The sequence below is a fragment of the Sus scrofa genome, chromosome 6 (genome assembly GCF_000003025.6).
Source record: "Sus scrofa isolate TJ Tabasco breed Duroc chromosome 6, Sscrofa11.1, whole genome shotgun sequence".
Classification (NCBI taxonomy): Eukaryota; Metazoa; Chordata; class Mammalia; order Artiodactyla; family Suidae; genus Sus; species Sus scrofa.
The window spans coordinates 150,512,119-150,536,321 of NC_010448.4; the positions used below are offsets into that span (position 1 = coordinate 150,512,119).

Below are 24,203 nucleotides of genomic sequence, written 5' to 3' on the forward strand. Positions count from 1 at the left end.
TGGGATTTTTTGCCAAATTCGTATTCCAGAGGAGCCATGAAATTCCCGCAAAGTTCAACATCAGGCCTGACTTCAGATCTTTGAGGCCTCCTGCTAACTTCATCCCCCTGCAGCTGCCTCGCTAAGGCAAGCTTTTGATCTGTACTATCTGGATTTCAAGCTGATATACACACAGCCTCTTTGATCTCTTATTAAGTGGCTTCTGGTCTCCTGATGCCTTTAGTCTTGCTGCACTGAGGTTTTTGGAAGTCAGTCACCGTCCTGAGTGCCCTACAAACTCCACACACCAGGAGTGGGCTTCCTTCATTCACCCACTTTGCAGGCTTGAAAAGCAATCTTTAAGCCATGAGAGAATTTCCCCAGTAGCCACAATCAATCCACTCCATGAACACACTACTAAGAATTATTTTTCAAATGAAGCAGCTTAAAATGATTTAAAGGATATAGAACTTTCCCATAGAGGAAAAGGCAGCAAATCCTCTGTGAAAAGAAATCTTCAGCCCAGTTGGCACTGGAGCTTACAGTACTTTGATGTTAATAAAAATAAATGTGGGTAGGAATCAGGGATAGACAAAGAGTAGCCTCTATCAGGCCCAAGTTCTGGTAAGCAAAAGTGACCTTTAAATGCAGCTGTGTGATGTGTTTAATAGTAGGCTGTAGGCTCTATTTCCAAGAACATGGATACTGCCATTAGGAGCAGACTGATGGCATTTTTTTAGTACCAATATCTTAATCCTACATGGGTGAACTGGACCCAAAGCTCCTTAAAAAAAAGATAAAAACAGCAACAAAAGGAAAAAACAAAAACAGAAACCAGACATTGGTGGCTATGTTATGAGATCTCCTGAGCATTAAAGTGGAAATATCTAATAACTTAGACTATGTTACTGTCCTCTGTATCTGAGATTCTGGAAATAGCATAGGTTTGAGCCTGACTTTTTAATGTTACTCATTAATATAGGTACTATTATATGTCAAAATTATGTCAACACCTATCAAATTCTATATACTGGATTCCATAAACTAATCAATTGGTATGAATGTAAAGATACTGGGTTTCCACATATTCCTAAAGACTATGTGCTGATGGTAGCATTCACCCCAAATCTCAAGTCTCATGCCAAAAAATTAAAGTCCTTAACTTCTTCCATTTTTAAACTCAACCTTCTAATAAACAAGATTAAAACTGGTGAAAAAAATAGGGATAGAACCAAGGGCATTAACATCATGATCTGCGTATAGTTTATGCCCTTTCTTATGCCCACTCTTAGCTATAAAGGTCAATAAATTAATTGCTACCAATATAAATTTGAAAAAAGTTGATAGTTATATATTGCTATCACTTAGTCCATCTGTATTATGGGAAATCATTAGCAAATCCATGAATTATGCACCTACTTGCACTTTATTTTTCAGGAGAATTATCTAAAAGAAATTATATAAGAGGACATCAATTCTGAGAGCCTATTTGGAGGTTCTCACAGGGGAGTGCAGCTACTTCTTTTCCCTTGACCAAAGATGGTCCTCCTCTATCGGGAAAGGTCATCTTCTTCGACTGAGCATGCAGCTTCAGGAGAGATGCACGTGGAGCGGAGAGAGAGGAAGGGGACACCCACCCAGCCAGCCAATCAGCTGTATCCATCCTATCCATCAATGGAGTGACAGATGTTGCAGCCAGATTGCCCTCACCTCCAATGAGAAAACATCAATTCTAAGTGGTCTAAACACTTGTGAGTCTCACGAACATTTATGTTCAAGCAATTTAGTAAAAATACACCGAAATTTAAAAGATATACGCCCTTTCAATGAGCAATTCCTCATCTAGGGATTTATCACAAGATTTATTTCCACCCTTTTACAAGAGTATGACAAGGATATCCACTACAGCCTCACCTGAAATACCCACCAACTGGGTACAGGAGATTGTTTAAATAAGTTACTGCACAACAGCAATAATAAAATATGCATTCATTAAAAAGAATTGGGTAGCTCTATAAATCCCAAAATAAAATATATAATGGGGGGGGAGCAATGTGCTTAAAGTGAGTTTGACATATTCCATTTATGTATAAAAAGTAAAAAACATTAGACAACCAAACAACTATTACTTATATAACTACGTCTTTATAAAGTATCTCTGTGAGGACAGACAAGAAAAACAGGAGTTTTTATCTGGGAGAACTGATGAATTATGGTCAGAGATAGATTTACTTGTCACAAGATACTACTATGTACTTTTAAATTTTTATGCCATACATATGCATTACTTATTTTTAAAACATTTCTAATATGCACAGAAAGTCATCTATTGCACATATAAGAAAAAAGCTAACTTAAATCACATGCATGAAATGTATACAATCCTTTCCTATAACTTTTAAGAATCATTTTTAGAGAACCCCATTTAACAGAATTAGTAATTAGGCAAAAACTGTACACTAGGTTTTTCTCACAAATACTAAGGCATGCCACACCCAAGACTCAGCAACACTGCGATTTTTTAATACTCATACTATTTAAGTTTTATAACGCATTTTTTTAAGAAAAATTAAACACTTAATTTTCATAGGGAGCAATACTTTCACTACTTTTTTTAATGAGTCATCTTTTGTCTTTGGCCTTTCAAACAACTTTGCTAATAGTATTTACGTATGAATCACCTCTCAAGGCTGTGCTATTATGCTTTCTATTTTTATCTCAATGTCTAAGATAAACCCAAAGTCTTTCAAAAATATCTGCTTTGGCAAAAATTTTTGAGTTGGGTCCCCATGTCAGGAATGGAGAGCACTGAGGAATGGAATGTGGGAGGGAAGAGAATTATTGGTTAATAAATTTTACCTTCTAAACCATTGAAATTCAAAAGTATCAAGAATGGCAATATCATGGCTAATGTTCAAAAATTGGCTAATGTCAAACATTTCTAGTGAATTATAATCATGAGGGGTTATTCAAAGTTCAACATAAATCAAAACACCAGAAAATATCCACTTGCCATGTTTAATTTATAAGGTCAACTGAAGGTAAAATCCACACGGTTCCAAATTTATTTCAAGCTTTTTGGTACAAATTTAAAATTACAGACTCTCGGACTATGTAATAATTGCTTCACTACTGAACATTATCCCACAACAAATTACTTTCACTAATTTAGGATTCTTAAATTTGTAATTATTTTCGTTTGCAGCAATAAACACTAGCTCTTACGCACTGCATATAAGCACACTGTATTAATTTTTAATACTTACTAAACTTTCATATAAGCATTGAAAATGAGAATACTATCTAGCAGCTTGTCTTTAAGATATGAATTTTTTTCCAAGCTGAAAAAACAGGAAGATCTGCTGCAATAAATTTATTACAGGGATGCCCTACAATAAAATATGCATAGAAATAGCACTCATAAGTAAAGAAGCAATTTGTATGGCAGTTAAAAGCACAGATTCGGGCAGCTAATTGCTTGAGTTCAAATTCTAGTTCTGCCATATACCAGCTGAGTGAATGTGGACTAGTTACTTTACCTCTCTGTGCCCCAGGTTCCTCACTTATAAAATAAGGATAACAATAGTACGTCCTTCATATGGTTCTTGTGAGGAACACATTAAGCATTTAGCAAATATTAAACATTCACTGTATGTTTGCTATTATTATTGAATTTGTATTAATATTAGGGTTAATATCTCTATGACCATTAGTGATATTCCAAAAAATAATGACCTTACAAATAAAAAAAGGGTAATCAAGACAAAGATATAACTAGGGAGTTCCCATCGTGGCTCATCGGTAATGAATTCAACTAGTACCCATGAGGATGGGGGTTCAATCCCTGGCCTTGCTCGGTGGGTTTAGGATCTGGCATTGCAGTGAGCTGTGGTGTAGGTCACAGCCAAGGCTCAGATCCTGCATTGCTGTGTGACTGTGGCATAGGTCATCTTCTACAGCTCTGATTCGACCCCTGGTCTGGGAACGTCCATATGCCATGGGTGTGCCCCCCCCAAAAAAAGACAAAGATAATTAGGGTATAGTATGCAAATTATACCTAGAAACTAGCAAAAACAAAAAACAAAAAATATACTATAAAAACTTATAACCGGGAGTTCCTGTCGTAGCGTAGTGGTTAACGAATCCAACTAGGAACCATGAGGTTGCGGGTTCGATCCCTGCCCTTGCTCAGTGGGTTAAGGATCCAGTGTTGCCGTGAGCTGTGGTGTAGGTCGCAGACGCGGCTTGGATCTGGCGTTGCTGTGGCTCTGACGTAGGCTGGCAGCTACAGCTCTGATTAGACCCCTAGCCTGGGAACCTCCCATATGCCGTGGGAGCGGCCCAAGAAATAGCAAAAAGACAAAAAAACAAAAAACAAAACAACAAAAAAAAACTTATAACCAAGTTTCTTAAGAGTTCTATATTGCTTAGAAACAGAGTACACAGTTAAGTCATAACATTCATGTGCTTGACAAACTGTGCCCATCACTGCTTTCTATGACACGATCCTACAAGGCGTGACGTCACAATGACCAATGACTCTTCTAATATGGTACACACACAGGCAGGATTTTAACTAGCCATTACATGCAACAGTGCCTACACATTTTGGGACTAAAATATTCTACCTCCGTTCAAACCACAGCCAAAAAAGCCACAATTATTTCACCCTACAATTTCATGAGGAGACTTACAACTTGAACCCTGTTTACCAAGCCTTCCCTGTTGCTTTCTTCTCTTCCTTTGCCCCAATCTATTTAAAATGTGTTTCATGAAAATGAATTTCAACATATTCCTCTTTGGCCATATGACTGAGTGGCAGAACTGCACATCAGATTCAGATCTGTTTTTGTTGTTGTTGTTGTTTGTTTGTTTGTTTGTTTTGATTCAGCTCTTTCATTTCAGGTATCAAGGACTGGTTCTTCTCTCTGCTCACTACACACCTTCCATCAATGGAGAACCACTGAATCACCTGTCGTGGCTCAGCGGTTAGACCGCCATCCTATCATTTCATGACCAATTCAAGATCCTTTATCTGCTCGCTCATCTTTTCTTAAGGTTTAGCTCAATTTATGTAAAAAGTAAGTTTCTGGCCAATAATCCACAACTGGATAATTCACATATGGCTCATCAAGAGTTGTCTGCATTTTATTTTATTTTGCTTTTTAGGGTCGCACCCACAGCATATGGAGGGTCCCAGGCTAGAGGTTGAATTGGAGCTACAGCTGCCGGCCTACACCACAGCCACAGCAACATGGGTACCAAGCCGTGTCTGCGACCTACACCACAGCTCATGGCAACACCAGATCCTGAACCCACTGAGCGAGGCCAGGGATCGAACCCGCAACCTCATGGTTCCTAGTCGGATTCATTGCTGCTGTGCCACAAAGGGAACGCCTGTGTGCATTTCAGAATGTAATTTTACAATTAAATGTAGACTTCATTAAACTAAGGCATCTACTCATTAACTTTCCTAAACTAACTAGACAGTTAAAAATTGATAGAGTATAAACATACTGTAGCATGGCTCCATCTTTAAGGAAAATTCCAAGTCTTTCTGTGCTTATTTTCAAAGTCAGATGATTGTTGGTGGTACTCACATTTCCAAAATAACGTAACATTTCCACATCTTTACATATTAATTTACTTAATCCACAAGACTTCTTTCACTAAATATTGTGATCCCCCTTTTACAGATGAAGAAATTGAATAAGCACAAAGATATATTGTATATCATTTTGTCAGGCTCTTGAGGAAGCTCTTATTTTTCTAGAGAAAAACTCACTAGTGAGAAAAGTGGTTAACTAAAATTAAAATATCAAAGTAAATTTTCAATCTCTTCAATACTGCTAATGCAGGTTCTTTACAACCTCAAAGCCCTCTCACGCTACAAAAATTTTCTCCATGGGCTAAGATGTTTCTACAGCATTACATATATTAATTATATATATATATATATATATATATGTTCTTACTTGAAATATGCTAAGCTAGGGGTGAGGTTGAAGATCAGCATCAGTCTTATTCAGCTGCTTAATAAATTCATACAAGAAGCATCAAATTCAATAATAACCAGGAGCATAGCCTTTCATGGCTTTTGCCAAACCTTCACCTGGCCTTGCAAAAAATACTTTGAACTTTAGAATTTATTGCCTAATTATAATAAGGGAGAGTATAACCAATTAATTAACTTGCCCAAAACCAAATTTTAAATTGTGTTTATGTGTCATCTAAATGTCACAGTGGATAACAGTTCTACATATCACTGACAAATGGTGAAAATGTGCTGTGTACAACTATAAATGTATTTAAGATTGACTTAAAAACATTCAATTTACTTCTGAATGGTTTTTTTTTGTTCCAAAGTTCAGCTACAGAAATAAATAAGCTGAGCCTTTTAATGTGAACCAAAGTAACATTTAAAAAATGAAGTATTTTTCCAACAGTTCTCCAGTAAGCACAAAATCAAGAAGACTACCTAAACACTTCTTTTGCAGCAAAATCACTTTATATAATTTGTGAAGAAATCAACACCAGTATGTGCAATGAAGATTGTGAGGAAGATGAGGGGGGAACACCTAGAGTTTAATAAATAAAAATAAAATTCAAAAAAATCCATAGGAGGTTACGATGCATGTCTGTTGGAATATAGTGAAGAAACTCTTTAGAACTGACTGTATACATTTATATTTTTTAAATGTAAAGCTAAGAACTAATAAAAGAATCTTTCTGTTAACTATGAATTAACTGTTAAAGACTATCAAGTTTTTCTTTCCATCTTTTGCTGAAGTTTTTGTTTTTTAAAAATTTCCAAAGTACCTCTTTAACATGTACAATATTCAAAATATAAAACTTGTAGATTATATCATTTAAGAGAGTAAAAGCAATCATTATGATATATTTATAAGGATGCAAAAACATATAGAGTCCAATGACAATGAAAATGTAATGAATATCTAAAATCATAACTGAAAGGTGTTTTCTAAATTAAATTCCAATACTAAAAGGCTAACAGGAGTTCCCGTCGTGGCGCAGTGGTTAACGAATCCGACTAGGAACCGTGAGGTTGCGGGTTCGGACCCTGCCCTTGCTCAGTGGGTCAACGATCCGGCGTTGCCATGAGCTGTGGTGTAGGTTGCAGACGCAGCTCGGATCCCGCGTTGCTGTGGCTCTGGCGTAGGCCAGTGGCTAAGGCTCCGATTCGACCCCTAGCCTGGGAACCTCCATATGCCGCAGGGGCGGCCCAAGAAATAGAAAAAAAAAAAAAAAAAAAAGGCTAACAAAAAATCCTATTCAATGTGTTCATTTAGTTTAGTCCCAGTTAATTTTGGCTAACCTAAACTTTGTTTAATTATTCTGCAAATATTTATTAATCACTTACCATGTGCTAGGTAATAGGGCAACACTGGAAAGGAAAAAATAAGATAGTACCTGCCATTTGTTTCACAGGCCTTGATATTAACCAATATATAAACTTCCAGAATCTTATATATTGATATTTCTTGATAAAAAATATTTCCCAAAATATGCATTATTTAGAATCAACAACTCACAATTCAATAATATTCCAAAGAGAACTTTCAATAACAAAGAGGGTTATCTGGCACAAAAACATGGCAGCAAAAGTAAAAGAGATATAATCTATTTCAGTAATCTTAAATCACACTGCCAAAATATGGAATTTAATGTTCTTACATAATGCTCAAAGTATTTTTCTTTTAATCTATTCCCGATTGCCTTATTAAAAAAAAAAGAATTGATTTTTCCATCACTTGGCATTTTATGTGCTTTGATAGAGTACATTTTGCTTTATTAAACCACAATGTGTTTAGGCAGCACTAATGTATTAAAATATGGATCTTAAAAGTGAAGAGATTTCTTGCCAACACTTTTAATTCCCCATGATAATCAGATGGTCTAAAAATATTATAAACTGGTAAACTGGTACCCCAAATGTATCACTAACTTTACACTTTGTTATAATTGGGGCACGTATAAACATATTAAATGTTCTATATTAAATTTAAATATATACACATATACACCCCAAATGCATCAGTAACTTTACACATTGTTATAACTGGGGTACATACAAACATATATTAAATGTTCTATATTAAACATATACATATATATACATACACACACATAACTTCATCAAGAACATTTCTACTTAATTAAGTTGAGATTAACAGGTAAGTAAAACTATAAAAACTTTTATGCGAAGGGAAGAGAGTGAAGATTGAGAATTGGGAGTGACTGCTTTGGGGTTTCTTTTTGGGGTGATAAAAGTGTTCTTAAATTAGAGAGTGGTAATGGTTATACAACTCTGAATATACTAAAAACAACCAAACTGGGTTTTAAATGGTTGAATTTTATGGCATGGGAAATATATCTCAATACAGCTGGGGAAAAAACCCTCCATATAAAAAAATTCATCAAGTTCCAGTCTCGAAAAGCATCCATGGGAGTTCCTGTCAAGGCTCAGTGGTTAAGGAACGTAGCTAGCATCCATGAGGACGCGGCTTCGGTCCCTGGCCTCACTCAGTGGATTAAGGATCGGGCGTTGCTGTGAGCTGTGGGGTGTAGGTCGCAGACGTGGCTCGGATCCTGCAATGCTGTGTAGTGTAGGCCAGCGGCTACTCCTAGCCTGGGAACCTCCATATGCCACAGGTGTGGCCCTCAAAAGACAAAAAAAATTAAAACTTTAAAAAAATAATATAAGCTTCCATGGGTATAAAACTATTGGTTCCCTTATGGTCCAGTTATCATATCATCCATCATGTTATGCACTGAGGGAGCTATCAATTGTAAAGGTAACAATGGAAATTCAAACATCCTGTCTTTGGACAGTAGCATGACACATCAAATAATTCAGTTCTGCCTACGTCAATAGGTGTCTTAAACAATTACCACTTCCTATAACTTTAATACAAACTGATTGCTCTATAAGGGTTCTTATACCTGGTAATCCAAAATGCTGAATCCCAAGCCTTTGTGATCTTTCACTAGTTCAACAGTCTTGACTTCAGGAGACCACAGTGCTAATTCCCCATCATCATCTTCTTCAGTATGGACATCTATATTGCGGTTGGCCTGAAACATCAAAAAAACATAAATGCTTCAAAACACTGTTCTTTCAATCCTGAAAAGAATCAACATATTAGGAATCTCATAGCTTCTTCTCAAACTAAGGAGTCTCACTAGCATATGGCTTTTCTTTTTAACCTTTTAAAAAGGGGCATGCACTAGGGCACATGTACTTTAATATAAAAGTCTTTGTGAAAATTCAAGCACTTAAAAAAACAGACTGTTCATATAGTTTTTTTTTTAAGTTAAAGTACCTGTTTCATTCAAAGTGTTAACACTGACCTCTTATACTTCAATGAGTTCTGTCATCCCATTAGAAGCATAAAAGGAAAAATATGCAGTTTAAGAAAAAATGAAAACATCATACAAAGTCAAAGTTCATATGATATTTAAGTAGCAATAGCTGAATTCGTAATTACAGTGAGAGAGAGAAAGATACCAACACAGAGGCCAGGACAGGACACTGAGATGCCCTTCTGTTGGCCCCTAGAAGTTTTCAACAAAAACTTTGCTAGAAAAATAAGGGGGAAAAAAATCTAAATCTTTTGGGAATCATGTAAATCTAAAAACAGGTATCTCACAGAGCTGAAATAATGAAAAACTGATCTTGGAGGAAGTAGGTCAGCACAACTATCCAGTGTGCAGGTCTTCGGTTACTTTCCCTCACTCCACAACCTCCTATTCCAAGCTCCCTCCTTTCAGGGAAAAAGAGCTGCTGCCATATGGACTTCGAGGAAGCTAATGAGGGTCAGTGAGTGGAACACACAGGAGAAGAGCTGCTCCAAGCTTCTGCTTTTATTCAATGTATAGCATTGTGTGGTTTTCATGTGATTTAACTTCCCCAAATACTCTGAATTTCTACCTGAGGCTCAAGAATTACCTTCTTTTTCTTGGGAGCCCTAGCAATTAACAAAATGCCTGGCTAGAACGGAGCAGGCTATCACAGAGTTTACCCTGGTAAACTCTACAAGAGTATGTGGTTCTGGGTAGGCCCTTGACAAGTGCTTGTTCAATACACAATGAATCAATCATCCATCTTTGAGTGGCTTTCCCTTGAAACTTTTTTCTTCTTTAACAGCCACACCTGCAGCATATGGATATTCCCGGGCTAGGGGTCAAACCAGAGCTTCAGCTTCCAGCCTACACCTCAGCAACCACAATGCAGAATCTGAACTGCATCTGCGACCTACAGCACAGCTTGCAGTGACACCAGATCTTTAACCCACTGGGCAAGGCCAGGGATCAAACCTGAACCCGCATTCTCACAGAGAGTATGTCAGGTTCTTAATCTGCTGAGCCACAACCGGACTTCTGAAACTCTTTTTAAATAAAGCTATAAACTAAATTTTAGAAGTAGACTTTTTTTTTCTTTTTTTCTTTTTTTTTAAATAGGGCCACACTCATGGCATGTGGAGCTTCCCAGGCTAGGGGTCTAATTGGAGCTACAGCTGCCGACCTACACCACAGACGCAGTAACATGGGAGCCGAGCCATGTCTGCAACCTACACCACAGCTCACGGCAACACCAGATCCTTAACCCACTAAGCGAGGCCAGGGATCAAACCCCAACCTCATGGTTCCTAGTCAGATTCGTTTCTGCTGTGCCACAATGGGAACTCCTAGAAGTAGACTTTTTAAAAGTTTGGATGATCTTAGTAAATAAAACAGAAGTACATCACTCCTATGAATATAATTTTGAGTGACCTGTGTAAGAAAATCCACTTAATAGAATCAAAATCGACAGCAGGGCTCTATTATAGAGGAGTAAGGCACTATAGCTAATACAAAACCATCTTAAAATTAGCACTGGACCTGATCTCAAACTGTCTCCACAGGACATATAAAGTCAATATTCAATATTCAATCCCTGGTGAATTGAGTCTAAACATGGGAACAATTTCTTGGTTCTTGAATTACAAAACTTGAAATTAGTGGGAATGTTCTGGATCAATAAACTTCTGTTTATATCAGTCTGATGTGAGGAAATAATACATTTAAAAAGAAAACATTCATACTTTCCAATAAAAAGTAAAGTTACAATGGCTAATACAATGTGATTGATGTTTTACTGGGGCATTTAATACTTTCACTGATTAATGAGCATTAGAATTTTGGCTGAGCTGCCTAACCAGACAGGGTTGAAGAACCTAAGATGGTACTGAGATAAATGAAAAAGAGACAGAAGAGGGCCAGGATTTCGAGAAACCACATATAATTTCAAAACCCAAGTTTATAGAAATTTCAAGGCATCCAACATATATAAGATATTATACTCCAACATGAAATATATCACTTTGATGCAATCAATCCTCCACAACTGCTATATTTACAGAATAGAAAGCAATCAACTAATGGGCAGCAAGGTTGACATTTAGCATAATTCAAAGCTGTTGTTTATCCATTGTGGTAAAGTATGACAGATGGGAGCACAGAGTCAGCAAGCTGGGTTGGTGATTTACACACCCTGTAAGATTAGATTGATGGCATTTTTATCAACCTTTAGAGGTAAGCCATTATCCACATTTAATTTTAGTAAAGGTAGCAAGAATCACAAAAGTGTAGCATTTGAAGTATGTTTACCAAAGATGCACATTTTTAAAAAATCACAATCAATAATCCATAATTTACTAAGCACTTCTTATATGCCCAGTAAAGATAAAAACACTGAGAGACACAAAATAATTCCAAGATATGGACTCTGCCTGCAGGAGCTGACAGTCGTCTTGTAAAAACAAACTTAATACACATTAAAGTATCTGGGACTAAAGGACAGAGCTAAACTCTTGTACTTTAGGAAGTCACAAAAGAGATAGGTGGACTTGAGGCATGGTGAACAGCCATAGCTAATTTTTACTGAGCACTGTCCATGTGCAAGGCTCTGCTAAGAACTTTGCACACATTACTTCATTTCCTCCTCCCACAAACTGATGACGTAAATACCCCCAAGTATCCTCACTTTTCAGAGGAAAGTCAAGTTATTTGCTCAAGGATTCAAAATCCTTAAGTAATAGATGCAGCATAAGGGTCCATATATCTTGAAAATCAGACCGTAGGCAGGTAAAAGGAGGGCCCTATGGATCAAAACTGTTGTTAATGGAATAATAATCTAAAAAAGTCTGGAAAAGGGGAAAGTGACATAAAAAAATAGTTATAAATAACATAAGATGCCACAGCATGTGTTTAAAACTGTTTTCATAATTACAATGCTCTAAGAAACAAAACAAAAAACCAGCAGCACAGAAAGTGTTATTTTGTTCTCTGACCTTCTGAAGGCTTTTACAGCAATTTTTAGACTCACTTCAAAATTGGTCATAGATCTTCGTGTTTTTAAAGCTCTGAAAAAAGGAAGTCCATTAGATATTCAACACTCTCCAACATCTTAAACTTATTAAGATGAACTGAGTTGAAGTGGGAGCCAAAAGTAACACGCTCAGGCAATCACTAAAAAAAAAGGTTTTCTAAAATCAAAGTGCATGCACATTAATGTCACCAACATTTCAAGTAAAAAAAAAAAAAAAAAAGAAAGAAAAGAAAAAAAGGAATGTTTCATAATGATAAAGAAAAGCAACAATTTGAAAAGCTATGCGTCGTTGCCCTTGAGAGCGACTGTTGCCGGATAAGAGAGGAAGGAGGTTTCCCCCTCCCCCTTCACATTACAGTACACTCTCTGGAGCATCCCTGCTGAAGGGGCATGCCTAGGCCACTACAGTCTGTGCACTCATCTAGTACCTCCATTGCGGGAAGAGAGGCTTCCGTGGTCCTTGGCTCATCTACAGAGGCTTCATCATCAAACAACCGTCGACAGCAAACCAAGGTAAAGGGGGGTGGCACTTCTTTAAGAAAGGAGACTGCTTCTCGGCGAGATTTCCCATAAAGCTGCACGCCATTGACCTAGAAAGACAAAGGATATGTCAGAACTCAGGAGGCCCCAGATGAAAAAACAAAAATCTCTTGCTTATGTCAATCCATCAAAATGAAAACAGGATATCGTTTTATTTTTCCTGTAAACAAAGGGCCTAAACTTAATCATTCAAGCAGTAAAAAAAAAAAAAAAAGAAAAAAGAAATTAGAAATCCTTAAAATTTATAACAATTAAGACTAAAGTTTACTGAACTTGGGTGAATAAAGTACAAAACAGGCTCAGAGCACAACTATTACTGGGTATGTGGTTGGCCTGACTTTTCACACCTCCCTGCTTTCTCCTTTCTGTATTCGAGTCTGTGTGGTTATTTCCTCAATCTACTCCCCATCTCTCCTTAAACACACTAAATATCAATATCAATTATAGCCTTAAGTCCACTTCGTTTCACTCTGTCATTTTGTGCGAATATCAATAGGCATATTAACACTATTTTAAGGCTGTTAAAAATGGCTCAACTTACAATGTGTAGATAACAAAATCTGGGCTACCCAGCTGTCAAACTTAGCATCAGTTCACAATTTTCTTTCGCATCCCATGAACTCTTAAAACCATCCTAAAAAATCACTTCTAAACACACATAACTTAGCATCAGATCCATCGTTATGTACTCTGCTAACACAGTCATCAAGTATAAGAAGGGAGTCAAGTTTTCAAATTGTTTTATACAAGTCTTCCACATGTTTAAAAGAATAAAAAGATAACGAACTGTTCCTCATTAATGATTAGCGCTTATCACTACAAGATTATCTAAATTTCATATTCTATTTAGTGTCTAGTAATAATGCTTTGCACCAAAGATAATTTAGAGACATAAATCTATTCTAATTTTTAATATATGTGACTTTAGCTCAAGGAGCTCTCGCCTCTGTCAGCCACTCCCTAAAAGCTGAGGCATGAACACAATCCAGGCAACAAATACTCTTTTCACATCTAACTCATACCTTCCTGGGAGGGTTCAGCAGGGTTATTAGTTTTAAAGATATTATGTCTGGCCTTAATTTCGGACAGGTGCAATGCTAACGTCCAGATAACTGGCAGGGTTGACTTTCTAGGGAGGGACATTTCCACAAAATCTGTCATTGCTCAGAGAATAAGAGCACAGTGGGGTGCGGGAAGCATCCCACCAACAGTGGTCTGAACCCAGAGTCATTCATGCCTTGGAATTACTCTCAGGCCCATAACACACCAAGCACTTAGCCATCAGGCCAGACATAATCTCCCTGCCTCTTAATTATTTACAAAGAAATCACCACATAGTAAAGAGATCCACATGTGCATCAGGAAGCAAGTCCTGAAAAGGAAATGCTGTCTCCCAAGACTTTATGACTGATGAAGGGGGCCAAGGGGTAGCAAGTTCAACAGCAGCAGAAAGGTTTTTCCTGGAAGAACTGCAAGTCCATCCTCACACAAAAAAAAAATGGGAAAGGAGGTACTTGGGATCTTCTTGTGATCAGTCACACCACGTCCATGGTGCCAACTGGTGCCACAAGGACAGAAAGTTCTAAAATCAACCAGATGGGGAGTAATGAATACTGAAAATAAAACAAGTGGATACATTCAAAGCAGGAATTTTACCCATGCTCAAGTATTAGTCTGTGTTTCCCATTGCTTCAACAAATTAGAAAAATCACTTTTCAGGTTTTTATCTTGCAGTACATTTAAATATTTATTTAGCTCATTATTTATTCATTTGAATCGTCTCCAATTATTACAGCAATGCCTGGTAGTCCTTCTCACCACTCTCTATCGCTAAAGGGATTGGTCACATTTCCCATTAGCAACTCCTATCTAAGGGGATTTATGGCCACTGTAAATAGCTGCTCTGGGCTGAGACTTGGCACAATGTTCTAACCCCAAAGCATATTTGTCTTTCTGGTTTTAAGCTCTAAAGAGTACATTACAGACACACACACACACATACACACACACAAAGTTCAGGAGTTTATTTGGCAAACTTTACAGGGACTTTTTAATTTCTATATTGGGTTACTTAGTTGAAGCCAATTTTTATTTTAAGTTCACAATATTTCTCCAGGCTCTTCAAACCCTCTCAAGGGTTGTCAAGTCTCAGTTATTCAGACTTTGTGATAAGAAAACACACGCACACATTCACACGTATTCATTTGCAGAGTACATAATACTGTAAAAGTACTGTCCTACTACGTTACATCATTCAGTCCTCATTCATCCAATCCCGAAACGGTTCTTTTTGTTTTGTTTTTATTTGTTTTTATTGGTATTTCCCCCAACAAAATTTCTTTTTCTACTGTACAGCATGGGGACCCAGTTACACATACATGGATACATACTTTTTTCTCCCATTGTCATGCTCGGTTGTAAGTATCTAGGCATCATTACACCTTTTCACAGTGGTCATATTGCCTGTATCTCACAGTAAGATGATGCTTTTACAGTTTCCATGGAAGATATTCCATTAGATCCTCACAAACATACAGTGAAGTAGGCATTTATTGATAAAGAAATGATTCTCAAACCAAGTGACATGCTAAAACACACAGCTCGGCTGTGGCAAACTCAGAATCAAAAGCAGCTGACTTTCAAACCTGGGCTTCTTTCCCGATGCCAAGTTCTTTCATCCGAAATCTACACTTGTGAATTCAACCCGTCTTCGTGCTTCCTTATTATATCCCATACTATTACAAGGCAGAAGGCCCATGGAATTCCAACTAAAACAGAGGACTCAGCTGATGGCTGGGATCTCCTACACTTGCTCTACTCAGATCCAGCCAACATTTCTTTATCACCTACCAGGACTAGCGTATAACTCATATTTTATGCCACTGAGTTATACACTAAAAATGCTTTAAATCATATATCTTGTGTTGTATATATTTACCACAAAAAGTAAACTAAACTGGTTTTTAGTCATATTTCCACATCTCCCAACTAAATACCCAAACAACCACCTATTATAGAAAGTGTTCCCGTCGTGGCGCAGTGGTTAACAAATCTGACTAGGAACCATGAGGTTGTGGGTTCGGTCCCTGCCCTTGCTCAGTGGGTTAAGGATCCAGCGTTGCCGTGAGCTGTGGTGTAGGTTGCAGACGCGGCTCGGATCCCACATTGCTATGGCTCTGGCGTAGGCCGTCAGCTACAGCTCCGATTCGACCCCTAGCCTGGGAACCTCCATATGCCGCAGAAGCAGCCCAAAGAAATAGCAAAAAGACAAAAAAAAAAAAAAACAACTCCAATCTGCAGATTATCTTGTGTGATATCCACAAAATTGTGCCATACATTCTGCAAATCAGAAAAGAAAGACATGATTCAGCACCAAAAAAATCATAAGTGATAAGAGTAAAATCTAAGGTGTGAATCTACAATAAGAGTCCCAATTTCTTGGGAGCAGCCCAAGAAATGGCAAAAGATGAAAAAGAGGGGAAAAAAAAAAACAAAACAAGCCCTTTGCTACCTCTTAAAATAGGACCCCAACAGTTGGCCTCCCATGCTTATAAAAGAATTTGACAATAGCCATAGCACTTTTCTCTCTGACCTCAACATTTAACTCAGAATTTTCAATATACTCATCCAGGTGATTGAATGAGTCACTCACTATTAAAACACCCACATATCTTTGCCATCTATCTTGCTATCTTTGCCATTCAACTTTAAGCAAATATAAGTTTAAGAAAGAAACTTTAAAAAGACAACAAAAGGAGTTCCCATTGTGGCTCAGCGGAAAAGAACCTGACTAGTATCCATGAGGATGTGGGTTTGATCCCTGGCCTTGCTCAGTGGGTTAAGGATCCAATATTGCCGTAAGCTTCAATGTAGGTCATAGACACAGCTCAGATCTGGTGTTGCTATGGCTGTGGTGTAGGCTGGCAGCTGCAGCTCAGATTCAACCTGTAGCCTGGGAACGTCCATATGCTACAGGTGCAGCCATTTAAAAAATAAATAAATAAATAAATAAATAAATAAATAAAAGGCCAATAAGAAACCTATTTGCTATCCTTGCCTTTTCACTTTAAACAAATATAAATTTTAGGAAGCAATCTCTATTTCAAGGCCCATGGGATTCTAATCTTGGCTAAGGAAACTAAGCTGATTCTACCAAATCCACACTAGGACTTCTTGTGGACCTTAACTCTTGGGTGAACCCTCTTCTACACAGCCTTCCTTAAGTTTGAACATTGCTCACATCTCTCTTTAGAAGCTTAGAAAGTAATGTGATGTACTGAAAAAAATAGTGAAATGGGAGTTAGAAAACATGAACTAAAGTCATCAGCCTATCAGTGTATAAAATTGGGGAAATCAGTGCCTTATTTGCTTATCTATAAAATTAAGGGTTTCAAGATTGTTTGCTTTGTTGTACTCCAGAACTGTCCAATCTAACAAAACCTCTCAAGGAAGTCATGTCAAAGCAGAATTGCTCTAGAATTGCTCCAACTAAGAGAGGCTGGGAAGTCTGCATAAGCCAGCCCACCAGACGCTGCCACGTTGAGAGGAGGGGGTTCCAAGGAGACAATCTGAAAAGCAGTCAGTGCCACATAAGCCTGAGTTCATCCAACCCTAGTCCTTATTAGAAATAATGAATAAAATTCTGGAAAACAAAACAAAATAAAGCAAAACAAAAAACAGACTACATGTAAACAGGGGTCAGGGATTAGATACTTAAAAACAGTTTGGGCGGAAAAAACTAATTACGCTGTCAAACTGAAACAAGACATTAGCTTCTTCCTTAATATTAAAACTAAGCACTCACATCTCAGGTGTCCCAAAGACGGGAAAAATGAACTGAAAACATATCATCTATTTCCCTTCTCATTACATAAGCAGTTAGTATTTTTCTTCATCTTCATTTTGGTTTTTCCAGGTTTACTGAGATATAAATGACATATAACATGTACAAGTTTAAGGTGTACAATCTAATGATTTGATATATATAGTAAAATGATTACCCCAATGAGATTAATACATCTATTCTCTCATAAAGTGACCATATTGTGTATGTGTAGTAAGAACACTTAAGATCTACTCTTTTAGGAGTTCCCGTCACGGCGCAGTGGTTAACGAATCCGACTAGGAACCATGAGGTTGCGGGTTCGGTCCCTGCCCTTGCTCAGTGGCTTAAGGATCCAGCGTTGCTGTGAGCTGTGGTGTAGGTTGCAGACGCGGCTCAGATTCCACGTTGCTGTGGCTCTGGCATAGGCCAGTGGCTACAGCTCCTATTCGACCCCTAGCCTGGGAACCTCCATATGCCACGGGAGCGGCCCAAAGAAACAGCAAAAAGACAAAAAAAAAAAAAAAAAGATCTACTCTTTTAGCAACTTTCAAGTACACAATACAGTCAAGTATAGTCTCCAAGTATTTTTCTAAGTAGCTCACATTACAGCAGCACTGGGGATAATGTAACTCAGCGGATTTCTGGTGAGAACACATTTTCCTACAAGTTAGAAATTCCTGCCCTCTGTCTTTTTTCCCTCAAAAATTTTACCTCAAGAAGCTCATCCTCTGGCTGTAGGAGGTTCAGGGTATCAACAGGACCACCTGGAGCGATCGAAGAGATGTAATGGTGCCCATCAAAGGAATCCACTTCCATGCCAAGCCTCAGAGTGTGAATGGGCAGCAGCTGCAGCAAAACACAGGGCAGTAATATAAACACGACAAGGACACATCTGGCTGTTAATCCTCCATCAAGTATTGTTTTGACTTGAAAGCCCCACCCCTTGAATCGGATCACTGAAATCCCAAAAGAGACAATAATGGGAAAACTAGCCCCAAGTAAAACATCAAGTCATTTATCATCTTGTTCCCACTCTTTTCCTTTCAGATTCCCTGGGAACAAAGAAACAGATGTACAAAGTATCCAATTCTAAACTCTGGCACTCACAACTTCCTACAGTTCCCACTATGTATACTGTTTCACTTTTCTACAGGGCTTCCCATCCCCCGGAATATTCTAGCTCCTTTTTATCACCTAACTTCCACTCATACTTCAGTACCAAAGCAGTGTCACGTCCATGAAGCCCGTCCTGATATCTGAGTTAATTCACCTCCATCTGGGGTCTAAGACCACCCTGTACAATCTTCATCATAGCTCGCAATACACTGTGTTTACAATTGTTATTTTTTCCTTTTTTTTTTTTTTTTTTTTTTGTGGGGGTTGGGGGAAGATGCTTGCCGCATGTGGAAGTTCCCACAAGTTGGCCAGTGATCAAACCTTTGCCATGGCAGCAACCCAAGCTGCTGCAGGGACATCACTGGATCCTTAATCGGCTGCACCACAAAAGAACTCCTAAAATCCTTATTTTCTTAATTGTTCCTCCTCCTTGAGGGCAGAGTCTGTAATTTTTTTCTCTATATAAACTCAGGCCCTAGAATAGTACCAGGCACTGAATGTGGGCTCATTAAATGCTATTTGAACTAACCCATGAAAGATGGAATCTCATTCAAGATGTCTTTTTTCATCTCACCAAGTTAAGGGAGAACGATTCCTGATTTGGGGGGAGGAGGGGTATGTAACAAAGAAGGCAATCATTATTCCACTCTAGGATTGATTCTGTTAGTTTAGAAGGATTCATACATGTTCAGATACGAGCCAAGCATTATGGAACTCCAGACAATGTCAAGGTAAAAAGATGAGTATCTTAGTGTTGTTGGCTATAAAGGTCAAAGACATTCACCAAACTCCATTCCCTTAACTTTCAAAGATGGAGCTAATGATTTCTCACTGTGGCCGTATAAACTCAAATATGATAAATGGTACTAATCATGATTTATATTTCCTATATCAATAGTCTGTTTATCTAAAATTCCAGGCTCACCTCTAAATACACAGTTGCTAAGAAGAAAACCCCACACAAGATGGCAATGCATCCACAACATGGCTTTTCCCCTCCTATCTCCTTTTCTCCATGATCCCTAACCTCAGAGCTTGCCACCTCCCCCTAGAAATCTGCTCTGAGTCCCCAGAGTTCCACAAGCCTTGCTGCAGACACCATCTGGGGCTCATTTCTGTCCCACTCCAGACACAAAGACAAATGTGAAGTGGCAAGCAGTCCAGCTGACTGGCTTAAAACAGGCATGAGGGACTCCTGGCCTTGGGCTAATTTTCTGAAAATTAAGTGCTCTTGAGCACCAACCACTTCAGGGCCTACAGCCATCTCTGGCAATAAGATGTTCTAGCACTCTACATGGAAGGGTAAAACTGTTTTCACTCTTGTTCCCTCTCTGTGACGTATTTCTCACTGCTGCCATCACATTCTTTCTAGTCATGGTACCAACTTCTGTACATCAAGCTACGTTAGGATCATTTTTTTAGCACTAAAAGGTAAATTAAAACTCTCAAGGAAATGTTTCTGTAATAACAAGCTGCCCATCCATCTCCGCCAACTCTCTTCCCTCCTTTGTTTATAAGCCAAACACTAGGGCAGAGAGTGGTCAGTAGGTCCACCCATAGGTCATCCCCAACAGTATGCTGAAATCTGCTCATAAGAGAAGACGGTTCAATTTTCAGGAATTTTGCAAGCCAGTGGTTAAGGATAACCACTGCGACACACAAAACTGCAATAGTACACTTTTTTTAAATGTTAAAAACAAATTTAGTAAGTGCTCAAAATCTATCACTTCCCAATTACTTTGACCTCATGTTATCTATGCTCTTGAAGTCAGTCCTATCTGTTATATAGGCATGGTTGAAATACTCTCTAAGAATGAAAGGAATCCAAAGAGGTGAACAACTTAAAAAGACAGATGAAATGGTTGATTTGTTTAGTGCTAGGTCAGGTCATCAAACAGCCTGGCTCCCACAGAGAAACTTGGAACAGTGAAATGCTATGGTGAATTGCTACCTAACTGGATGTTCAATGATGTCATGTTGGTAGCTTGCAATCTGCCACGGCAGAACTGTTTACACCACAAATAGTGGTAAATGCTGCAAATTAAGGTTGCCCCCCCCCTTTTTTTCCCCTGAGAGCTAGATATTTACCAGCATACCAGAGATCCACAATCTAGTTTGGACATGATATCTAGGACATATTTATAGGGTGTAAACTATGTAAAAGAATTTGAGCTTTGGGCTGGAACTATGGGATGAGCAAAAGAATCTCTTACTCTCTGGAACTAACATCTAGTGTGGAAGACAGACAATATAAACAAGAGAGCAAGCAGAGCAAGCAAAACAAGCAGGCCAATAAACAAAGCACCAGCAAACAAATGAAAGACCCCAAATTAGTGTGATAAATGCTATGAAGATGTTAATCAGGGTCAGGATATCAGACACGACTGGTGGAGAACATTTGAAAAATTGCCTAGAGTAAGTTTCACAGAAATGGGGACATTTAAGGTGAGACATGAAGGGCAAGAATGAGTCAGCCCTACAGAGAGTCTGCTGGCAGACTGCTTGTGAGGGGTGAGTGAGAACAGCAATTACTAAATTTTTGGTTTGAGCGACTGAGTAGATAAGTGGTAGCAATTTCTGCATAGAAATAAATGCCCAAATTAAGACAGACATTACTATAAACAAAGAGAGATCACTGCTACTTATATAATAACATGCCCCTACAAAAAGTAAAAGGATTTAGGAGGGAACGGACTCCTATCTCCCCTTCCAGACACTCACTAGTCATGCTCTGTTCACATGGTTGCCTCCCATGCCCACACCGTGGAACAGGTGACTTCAGGAACAGGCTGGAGCACTGAGTTGCAGCAGGGGCTCACCAGATACAGAGCTGTGCCCTTCTAGGCTATTCCCCCAGATATCTATAAACACCACACATGCTCCCTAGAAACTTAATGCTGTGAGTGGAACACACGTGCTCCATCTTCAATCACACTACACAAATAAACCAGAAATGATGTTTACAGAAATCTGTCAATCTGAAAGAGGCCCACCTAATATAGTTCTGAATCTAAATCTGAGTACAGCTGTGTTTCTGAGACTTCATGTTACATGGCTGCAGGCTTCCCTGTGGGGGCAGAACTGTTTAATTACCTATCCCAGCTGCATTTAGCAACCAAACAAATCAACCATTTCATCTGTCTCTTTCAGCTGTCCACCCCTTCCCTATTCTGCATTCTTAGAGAGCAGTAAGTGCTAAAATGACAGGAGTGAGTGCAACAGACAGATGACTGATGCCTTCACGCACACTGCACATTACGCTTTTTGATGCTTATTCAGTGCGCTCTGCAGGGGGTCTGATTTAAAGTTCATGAATAGCAGGATTTTCATGATCCTGATATGGCAAGTAAAGGATACAAGGAAATGCATCCAATGAAAGTGTGACCACTGCGTGATTTACTGTCAGTGCTAAAATGATAAGGATCAAATGAGATCGAGAAAGCTAGAGGCCTTCAACCTATGAGTGGAAAGATCTGTCAGGAAATAAACTGCAGCTCATTCATTTCACTAGAAGTTTCACTTTTAGGTCTCTAAAATAAGATATCAAAATGCTCAAGGGGGGGATAGAAAAGATGTTGCGGGGTGGGGGGCGCTTCTGAGAGGGACAGCTATGTCAGTGGGATGGGGAAGGATGCTTCCAAAAAAGCAGAACTTAGAACAGAAGGAACTCTAATTGGCTCTTATAACTGTTTATCTCTCTCTCTCTTTCTCTCACATACACACACACACACACACACACAGGATATTAAGTAACCATTTATGTTCAAAGATTGGAGGAAAAGAGTTGCTAAATTTACCACAAATAAAAAACAAACCAAGAATGAGGCTATAGCTTTTAAACTCCTAGTGAAACACAGCACAAGGGCTCTCTAAAGTTGGTTATGCTCTCACAGAGGTTATGCAGGACAGTCAGCTTAATTTATATTAGTTTTTCTTATCCATCTAAAATTTTAATTCTGAATGTTCAAAAAATATATATTACATACTCTGGGATACAGAAATATACTGAAGGGTCTCTTCAGCTACTTAACATGAAGGTCATATGTCAGTTGCCATTTTTCATCTTAGGAATCAATTATGTTGCCTGTCCGGCCCGTGTGGTATTTGAGTTTTTGATACCTAATCTAACACTTTGCACTTACGACTCTTTCTCTACTTTTGCTCATGGTATCTATTCCACCTGGAATATCCATTGTTCTTATTTCTCCAAACTCATTCTTCATCCACCCAATAAGCCTCCTTCATCTGGCCTGAGGAAGTTACACCTCCTTCCTTGAATAGAGTTGACCATTTAGAATTCAGGGTTGGAGGCAATGAGCCTCCATAAAGTCAAATATCTGTGTATAACGTACAGTCAGCCCTCCATATCTGAGGTTCCTCTGTGTCCAAGGATGGTATAGTATGTGGTATTGACGATTGAAAAAAGTCACATATAAGTGCACTCATGTAGTTCAAACCTGTGTTGTTCAGGGGTCAACTGTATGTATAAGGCATTTCAGCAACACCTCAACAATAATTCTCAATGAAGCAAGGGAAGGAAGGAATCAGACCTTCCTTTAGGGACCTCCTCCCAAACCTACCAAATCAGAATATTGGTCAGGAGGAACAAAATAGGTTATATGTATTTTGAAAAAGCTCCTCTGATGTTTCCAATAAGCCACCTGCCCTAGTAGATAACCATTGTCACAACAGGTATTTGATTCTGTGTCAGGTTCTCTGCTCCAAAAGAGACCAGAAAAGTGTAAAATCACATGCCTAAGCATTGTTAAGAGTGGTTGGTTCTCATGTAGTTCAAACCTGTGTTGTTCAGGGGTCAACTGTATGTATAAGGCATTTCAGCAACACCTCAACAGTAATTCTCAATGAAGCAAGGGAAGGAAGGAATCAGACCTTCCTTTAGGGACCTCCTCCCAAACCTACCAAATCAGAATATTGGTCAGGAGGAACAAAATAGGTTATATGTATTTTGAAAAAGCTCCTCTGATGTTTCCAATAAGCCACCTGCCCTAGTAGATAACCATTGTCACAACAGGTATTTGATTCTGTGTCAGGCTCTCTGCTCCAAAAGAGACCAGAAAAGTGTAAAATTACATGCCTAAGCATTGTTAAGAGTGGTTGGTTGCTTCTGATGAGGAGAACAATGGGACTGGGATGAGAGGGAAACATTTTATGCAGTCCTTCTTTCTTTAACTTTTAATATTTTTCTTGTCCATATATTTTCTATTCAAAAGGGAAAGAATAAAGACTGACACAGACTCAGGAGCCAGATACTTCTGACTGTTTCCTAAATGTTGCCACTTCCTAGCTGTGTACTGTGTTAGGCAAGTCATTTTACCTACCTGATACTTAGCT

General features: G+C 38.5%; 1 protein-coding gene across 5 annotated transcripts in view; it reads right to left on the reverse strand.

Moving 5' to 3' along the window:
- PATJ (PATJ, crumbs cell polarity complex component) overlaps positions 1-24,203 on the reverse strand; it is a 356,852-nt gene that overhangs the window by 263,405 nt on the left and 69,244 nt on the right. For all 5 annotated transcript variants that reach the window (XM_021096559.1, XM_021096561.1, XM_021096558.1 and 2 more), the window contains 3 exons: positions 18,447-18,581; positions 12,799-12,960; positions 8,944-9,075 (listed from right to left, as the gene is read on the reverse strand). In XM_021096559.1, coding sequence (XP_020952218.1) covers positions 8,944-9,075; positions 12,799-12,960; positions 18,447-18,581 — 429 coding nt within the window. The remainder of the gene's footprint in view (positions 1-8,943; positions 9,076-12,798; positions 12,961-18,446; positions 18,582-24,203) is intronic.